We start from the raw sequence: 8,748 nt of genomic DNA, 5'->3' as shown, positions 1-8,748 counted from the left end.
TCGCTCCGCTCGGCGACAGATTTTATTCTACGCCCCCTCTTTCAAATATCCTAGAAACGCCCCTGTATATAGCTAGTGGCCTTGGGTGTCGCACTGATTTGAACTTACCGTTTGTTTAGCAACTTAGTGATGCCATGAGTAACTCATTAATTAAACAGCAACGATGTTATGGTGTTATTTGTTCTTTTGTACGACAAACGTACAATGTCTGAAGACTAGATTTATATTTTGACGGTGGACCTCTCGTATCCCCCTTGCGGGCGGGACGCCAAATTAGGTAATAATGAACAAGCCCCCTGTGGATTCATACATTTGTCATCACCAGGTTGCCCCTATAAAAATACCATCTGACTTCTAAAACACGCTGTTGATAGAGAATTTGAACCGAAACTTTAATTTTCTTTCCACTACACAAAAAAAGATTTTGGGCCATACTTAAAATATGCTTTTTTCTTCTTGTTAATTAAACATAAAAACAATCCTCAGAACACGGGAAATCGCTTCTGAAACGTTCTAGAAAACACATTTTTTTGGGGGGGGGGGGAGATCCCCCAAACCCCCCTTAAGGGGAGGGGGTCTGTACCCTCCCCCTCCTCGCGCTACGCGCTCGGGCTGCTGCCTTTCGCAGCACACCGTTGACTATTGAGAAAAATTTCTCGGCCCCCCCCCCCCTTTTAGGAAATCCTGGATCCGCCCCTGACATTCAGCTTTAATACTGCCGCCTTTTCTATGGGTTTCTTCTCGTGACAGCAATTTCATCAAGACGTACTAGAAGTAAAATATGCCATCGCAAACTTACAGAACTGTACGTATATATGTATACTACAGAGATAAAACCTAGTAATTAGCCATGTATAGCTATAAAGAAATATAACTATTTTTTATTAAATGAAATCGTAATTAATTCATGACCTAATTCATGAACTAAAGGAAGAAAATGATAAGGAAAAACTTGAAAAAAAACTCCCACAAAAAACTACTAAGACATGTTTAGTGTGTGTGTTCACTAAGCGCCTTTGTTTTTTTAGCGGTAGTGTGACCACTGTTTTCCTTGTTTGTTCAATGGTCCACTTTGTTTATTGGTGTTATATCCACCGATGATTCTCATTGTTATATTGGTGTTATGTGAATTTATATGACGTCATGTGATAAATTTTTCTCTTGTGCTACATGCATGTTAGGAAACACATGTACACAGGAATTTTAGGCTACCAGAGTTTTATACCTGCGTTCGTCTATTAGCATTACTGAAACTTTCATGTGTCTTAACTACCCTCCAAGCGATTTCATCCAATTGAGTTACCTTCAATTCATATAATAACATTTATATACAATATACTGTTTTACTTACATGGATTATCAGACACAATATAATTAGCCTTAAGTACGATATAACATGTTGTCGTGCTGTACATCAAATACGTTGTATACAATATTTATGTAGTTGTTATTTCTTGCTTTTTTTAAACCTATGTAACGTCGATAGCATGCATGATTCATGCTGATACAAGGGAGAAATCATGGCAGCACGAAAGCAGCTTTTGCAATAATCGATATCCATGCGTTCTTTTCCAACTGCAGGGCAGAAGCGGCCACAGAAACGAAAACGGCGACTCGGAAATCCGCCGGAGCTGACTGACAAAAGAAATTGGAATCAAGGGACACGGTCGATCACCAAAAACCCCGACATCCCGGGGAATGCTACTGCTGGACCATCAGGAAACTTTACACGGTAAGTAGGGCTGTGTAGCCCACGCCCTGTCGGGCAGCCGGGCGAGTCGGTGTGGGGACATGTACATTTTGTGCTGTATTGATCTGCAGTGTGTAGAGTAAGTGATGGATGGTATCACCAGTTATGTCTGGCCGGTTTAAAGATGGCTGGTATGTCTATATCCTGGTTCTTGAAGTCAGCACTGACCGATAAGAATGTTCTGGTCTGAGATTATGGTCAGATTGAGCGGACTTGTCAACACTAACGGTTTAAATCGTAGATATATATCATATCCCTGCACATTCAAGGATGCCACAAGCTGATATATCGTTCTTGAGAACCATGTTTGCTTATATCATTCACTTGCATGGTTGGGATTTCATGTCGGTTTTAAGCAATATCGTTTCGTTATGTTATCAGGGATACCATGTCAGTCTAAATCGTTTCCATTGTACAATCGAGTATATGACATGCCGGTTTACAGTGATGACGATTTGAGGGTACGTCCTCCAAATTAGATCCGACCTCGATACTCCAGGAGTTACGCTCCCTTACGTTCCTTGCACCCCTGGAAAATGTCATAGCAAAATCGAAGGTGCAATTGCGACACATTGTGGACGAGACAGAGACGTATAGGCTTTATACGTCTATGGACGAGACGAGAAGACAAGTTTGATCCTTTGATGTTCCCCAAAAGAACCTTGCGGTCGCCTAACGGTAAAATTGACTGACTTTGAAGTTGGGTGTCGCTCCTCTGTAATAATCAAAGGACAGGTATCAGTCTAGTGATTGGTCAGTTTCTACCTGAGACTAATCACACAGCTTTCCGCGTGCCTTCAATTTTGCTATGACATATTCCAGGGGTGCAGAGAGCGAAAGTGAGCGTAACCCCTGGCGTGTCGGGGATGACTTCGATCATATAAAGGCGATGTCGATAAATAAGAAGGCCACTTAGGAGCCACTTTAAAGTAGCGTCAAACTGAAATGTCCAATCATGAACACGGTAGCGTGTCAACTCTACCCAGTCGTATTAAACTGACAACGGGCAAACCAATTCTTATCGACACCAATTTGAAGCTGTACGTCAAACAGAACAGTAAGGACCGACTTTTAGGACTTTTTTTTGTCTCGAACAGATCCCACAACCTCCTCGCTTGGGCGAACACGTCACACCAAGGCAAAAAACAAGGAATTGTCTAGCAAGGCGTTAGGGATTGAGAAACTGTTAAAATAGATGAAGCAGATTTATTTTTGATCAATATCGTGTCCCTAAGTAGAGGGAACAACAGAAATCCCCAATTCTGCAAATGTTCCCACGTAAGTAGCCTCTTACAAGATGCAGCGAATAGCAGCAAGTATATATATATATATTCTAAATCACCGAACTGCAAGGGTACGCTATAAAGCGAGCTGATATATATTGTACTATCAAGGATGACATATCAGTTAAAAGCAGGCGGTATATCGTACCCTTGTACTATCAGCAAAACCATGTCGGTTTAAAACAAAGCTGAAATTTTCGTTTCCCTAACGGTTTAAAGTAAACATGTCATGTCAGTTTAAAGCTAGGACCATTAAATCATATTCCTGTAATCGTCAAAGTTGTACAATAAAACATCATATGTGACGTCATGTTGGTTGGAAGTTTGTTACTGTATCATATCACTTGCACTCGACTGTGGCAATTGATTATTGTCTGGGTATACTTGTGTTGTTCTGATAAATACAAATATATTAACAATCTTTAGAAATTATGTATTTTCATATATACGACCTTTCTTGGAATATGCCAATATAAACCGGGGTAATTGTACTCAACAATATTGTCAAGAACTTGAAAAACTTCATATTGAAGCAGACAGAATTGTGCCTGAAGCATCATCCAACGCCATTATGTTTGAAACGGGATGGGAAACATTGTCACGTGGGCGATATAATCATAGAATGATAACTTTGTACAAACTATATCATGGTGCTGTACCATAACAGATAGAGACTTTCCATGTTCGTAACTTAATGATCAATATAAATAAACATCCATCATCAAGTAGAACTTATGTTTACATGACCTATTTCTTACTCACTTCCATCAGGGAATGGAATGACATACCAATTGATATAAGAAATTCTCCATCTCAGTATACTTTCACAAATTACCTCAACAGACAACTATTAGTAAACCTCCGTGTTACTATACTGGCGATTGCTTGGCCCAGGTACTTCATACACGACTTTGTCTTGGATGTAGCTCCCTAAATTATTATCTCTATACTAATCATGTTTCAGACACAGTTCTATGTAGATTTGGGCAGGTGGAAGCTCGAAAGTCCTTCCAATTATTTGATGCAGTGTACGATCTTTAATCTTTCCAGAGTGAAAACCCTAGGAACTTTAAATATTAATTTGAGCCATGAACTGTTAATTTATGGTGACCTAAATCTGTCTTAAAATGATAACATAATTATATTTGATAAGGTACAACGCTACATTATAGAGTCGGGTTGTTTCTAGGTGCCAGTGTAGTGTAGGATATTTTCATGCTCTCTTCATTACTATTTCCATTCTTAAATCATACCTACCTATGAGCTTAAGTTCAACTCATAAAACGGGCAGTGTTATCACAAACTGTTCATGTAAACAATTTATGTGTATTAACTGCAATGTTACTGTTTATTGAAGAACTTCGCTGTCGTAATTGCATTCTAATGGAGATGACTTATTATACGATTTTAAATCTTGCTGCCATACCCTATTTCTATTTATGTGTGTACTGGTAATAACTGACAAATGAAATAAAATGTTGTTTAAACCAATGAATACCAGCAGGTAGGACTACTGTGGGTGAAACGGTATTGGTGTGTATTAGACAACATTTAGGAGTTTGTACAATCTGTTACTCGTATTTATTATTGCCATGATTAGTTATTGTTTATTTGTAAAACTGGCTTTCAATCTGATATTTGTAAAACTGGACTTCTGGTTTTTATCTTGTAGTAGTGTTATTGCAAGTTGCTGACCATGGCTGATGTTCTTTTAGACAAGTGCCAAATTTTCAGCCAGCTTCGCAAACTACATCAGATAATAAACATTTATTGGAAATGTGTCATTATTTTTATTAGACAACATCTGTTTGGTGTCTTCAAAGATAATATCGGGGTGCTAAATACTCTTCACGAACAAACAACAAAAGGGTTCGATGTATTTTATTTTATTAAAAACAGATTATTTCATGCCTATAGGTTAGTATTTAAAGCGACGTCAAATATTGAATTGACAAATAACTTAATGTGATACACAATTTTTTATTTTCCTTATAATCCTGGGTACACTATTTTTACGCATAATTCTTAATTAGTATTTCCTTGAATGCTCTTTTTGTAATAATATTTTTTAATTAACAGTAATAAATACAAATCTTCACAGGGACAAGCACTGTTGTAATTAGTAATAATAAATATATACCTAACATGTATTGTGCTGACAGGGACTTATCAAGTGTTGAAATTATTTTTTCCTGATATTGTCAATCCACAAGTAAAATGAGTTTAATCTTGATTAATTAATGATTTAAGTCTGGTGAAGAGTTTAAATAGCGAGGCTCCTTGTCACATACACAGCTCGGCCTGTATGATAACTACTACATGTTCACACTTGCCGAGATAGAATGATACAAACTGTATAGTAAAACGTCTAGCCATAAAGATATAGGGGTTGTGTTTCAATATTGACTTAGTATATAGACTTGATAAAATTATCTCCAATCTGTGGTATGCTTGTACTCGTGATCTATGATAGGTGATGTACTACGGTGAATGTCCGTGTAGCAAGCCAACACTTGCTTATACAAGTATACATCCTCAATACATATCCTGTCGGTCAGCAGTGGTAAGTCCTGTCTTTTTCAACATCCGTTTCAATAACGTTTATTCCTGTTTCACGCTGTACATACTGTAACAGGAAATATGTTCTGTTATCGTTGTTCTTTATATCAGCCATTTCAGCAGGAAACCTAGAACACACCAACGGTTTATAGATTAAGTAGTTCATGAAAAAAATGAAAAACTATGTTTTGCATCAGTCATATATCGTAGCTTTAAATTTAACGCATGTAGCTTTGTCTAAGAGTTGGAGCTGTGTTCAATATTACCAGTTGCAGTTTCAGCGATATTACACCTCCGTATGGACCCGCTAGCTAGTGTCCTATCACATCTATACCGGCCATCTAGAACACCAGCGTAACTATCACCATTGAATGTGTGGACATTGCATTGCCTGGGTCGCCAAGTGGTCTTAACAGAACAGCAGTAACTCTTGTGCTGACGTTATGTTACTGATACGTACAGGTATTGTGACACGGACACAATCGATTGAATAATTAATTTCATGCATGTTGATATGTCTTATTGTTAGGAAATATATGCAGTGTGTGTAGACGGCTTCTTTATTGTATCGATATTTTACATATATACCGACGGTTTTATTGCTGTAAGACAAGGTTACTACCGATCAGTACTAAAATAATGGGAGAAGGCCATTGTTTCTGATATGGATCTTGATTAGCATTAAAACAACGCTTTGCATGACAGTTAAGGATAATGGTATTGTATTCTGATATTTTCATTTCTTTTTCAGATAAAGACGCTATGGATTCCTTTAGGGAAGAGCTTATCAGGCGGATGAAGAATACAAGGTTGTTTCCTTTCTATGGATTTGTAACGGTTTACTATCTGGCTTATCTTCCGTTCTGGGACTACCCTCCCGTTACCTTCTCAGCCGCATTCTTCAAAGCACTTCCTATCTGGAGCCTGGCCTTTTTCGTTAGACAGACCGCAGGAGTCCAACAGCCGGACATTTTCCCTAAAGAATATTATTCAAAGTTTGTCATGCTTGGCTTACTGATATCCAGCATTGGTGACGCCTTCTTGGTATCGAGACCTACTCTCTTCATACCTGGTATGCTCGCCTTTATGGTGGCACATGTCTGTTACCTGCTTGCCTTTGGACCGAGCGAGGTTCCAGACAGTAGGATCAAGTCCATATTCGCTCTTGCTGGCGTGGCGTCCTTCCTCTACATTGCTGATGCCATCGACAGCTGTGTGATGCAGTTGATTCTACTTTGTTACTTTGCTGTGATATTTACTGTGGGGTGGAGGGCGGAGGCGCGGTACGAACGGAACCAAACGTACTCGGCATTATTCGGCAGCATTGGGATGTTTTTTTTCATGTTTTCTGACTTCATCATAGCAATTGCCAAATGGAAATTCTACGTGCCTTTTGCCGAATTCATTGTGCTGAGTTGCTACTACGTGGCTCAGTTTTGTATTGCCATAAGCACTGAAGTGAATAAACCAGCGCTTTAAAGAATTATAAGAGTGGGAATTGCTTGCCATATGTTAAATTAAATTGCAGTTGGGAATGTGTTTACGTGTCTTAGCTCGAGGAAGGGTATGGCTGTGTGTTTAAGTGTAAGTGTTCGTAATCGACACGTCTCCGCCAGGTGTAGATGTTGTTAAGCATAACGTTGTGCGAGAACAGGTCACAATTTAATTTTTGATTTTTTTTTGTTTCGCTTTGTCGATCAGCAACGGAAAACACAGTGAATTTTATTTTACCGAAATACTTATTATTTTTCACCAAGAGCTTGGGATTCCGAGATGGAATAAGGATATAATCACGTAGGACAATCATTAATGTTTAAATATTGTGTTTCTTTGTGTTTCTTTGTGTATGATATAAAGGGAGGTAATCTTTCTTTATGACTCTACATCTTTCGCAATCAATAGTCTTAAGAAATTATTTTACAGAACATAGTGCATAAAAAACGCATTGCTTTATATGTTTATAACATTCCGTTGTAGTACATCTTCAATAGTGTCCCGTATGTCATATACAATTATTAACCTCGTCTGAAGTCTATACAATACTTTATCAACCCGAGAAAGATTAACCTGATGTCGGAGCTGAAGGAAAGATTATCTTTCAACGGTTGATAAATCATTCGATGGATCACAACAAAGATTAATAACTACTTAATTATATGATACTTTAATTTCATATATTATCAAACAGGAAATACTGTCTGAGCCCAATGGGCCATACGGACGTTTGTTTGGGATAAAGAAATTGAGAGCATACCACCTGCAGATGATGACAAGAGGTCATAGTTATACTACGTATAAAAAATATTTAAATCACAAAAGATCATTTTCCATGGAATGCCAAAAGAAAATCACAGTTTCTGTTTTTTTGTTTGTTTGTACGTACATATGCCGATATGACCTCGGCCAATCAGATTACAGGGAATTTGCTAATCGTGTATTAAACCAATGTTGTTCATCTACTGAAGATATGAGTTTACTGTGTTTTAATACAATTGAGAATTATAGGTATTGTACACTGCTGTGTGCCATTTTACTTCTGCAATAAACATCCCATTGTAACAATTCAATGTATTTGTTTCAGTCATCAAAAATTCCACAGTTACAAATCTTTTGTACTCTCCATATAACCATGATTAATTAAATTTACGTTATGACATAAAGGCTATATTGTAATTTAATAATGTCCAGCTGTGGAATTTAAGGTGCTATAATAAACACCAGAAATACCAAATAAAGAATCTATTTGAAGTCGATGAAGAAAAACATACTGCTACTTTATACGGTCATAAGAAGGAAACTCGGTGTCTGAAGTGTTCTGAAACCTAAATTAAGTACCACAACATCTGGTGTAGGGTACATATATAACCCTTATTACGTAACACGTTTACAACTAGAGCAGAAGACTTAAACCAGTTTTCATGTTTTCTATGCCAAAGTAAACTCTAGATACCGAATCGGGTTTCTATAGCAGAGTCAACCACATTGTTGGTCGTAAAGTAATATCACTGGAATTACAAAATTAGAAATCACCTTGTTAACTTCAGATCGATGCAGAGAACCACATTACGTAAATGTTTGTTGCACCATATGGCCGTTTTGGCCAGTAAAGACTCATCAGTGGTACTGATGGTCAAAAGGATGGAAATCCTTGTCAAA

General features: G+C 37.8%; 1 protein-coding gene across 1 annotated transcript; it reads left to right on the top strand.

The window, feature by feature from the left end:
• Positions 1–1,587: 1,587 nt before the first annotated feature.
• On the top strand, positions 1,588–8,156 carry LOC110446447 (lysoplasmalogenase-like protein TMEM86A). Its single transcript, XM_021491599.1, has 2 exons — positions 1,588–1,732; positions 6,344–8,156. The coding sequence occupies exons 1-2, from the start codon at positions 1,699–1,701 to the stop codon at positions 7,069–7,071; spliced, it is 762 nt and encodes a 253-aa protein (XP_021347274.1). The 5' UTR covers positions 1,588–1,698; the 3' UTR covers positions 7,072–8,156.
• Positions 8,157–8,748: the final 592 nt, after the last annotated feature.

This window comes from Mizuhopecten yessoensis, unplaced genomic scaffold (assembly GCF_002113885.1).
Source record: "Mizuhopecten yessoensis strain PY_sf001 unplaced genomic scaffold, ASM211388v2 scaffold2699, whole genome shotgun sequence".
NCBI lineage: Eukaryota > Metazoa > Mollusca > Bivalvia > Pectinida > Pectinidae > Mizuhopecten > Mizuhopecten yessoensis.
The sequence above is the reverse complement of the archived record's forward strand: the minus strand, read 5'-3'. Positions and strand labels throughout refer to the sequence as shown.

Bases quoted from the DNA above. Each gene is read 5' to 3' on its own strand.
- LOC110446447 (XM_021491599.1), top strand. From the start codon at position 1,699: ATGCTACTGCTGGACCATCAGGAAACTTTACACG. The intron at 1,733-6,343 runs GTAAGTAGGGCT...TTTCTTTTTCAG, and splicing joins CCATCAGGAAACTTTACACG to ATAAAGACGCTATGGATTCC.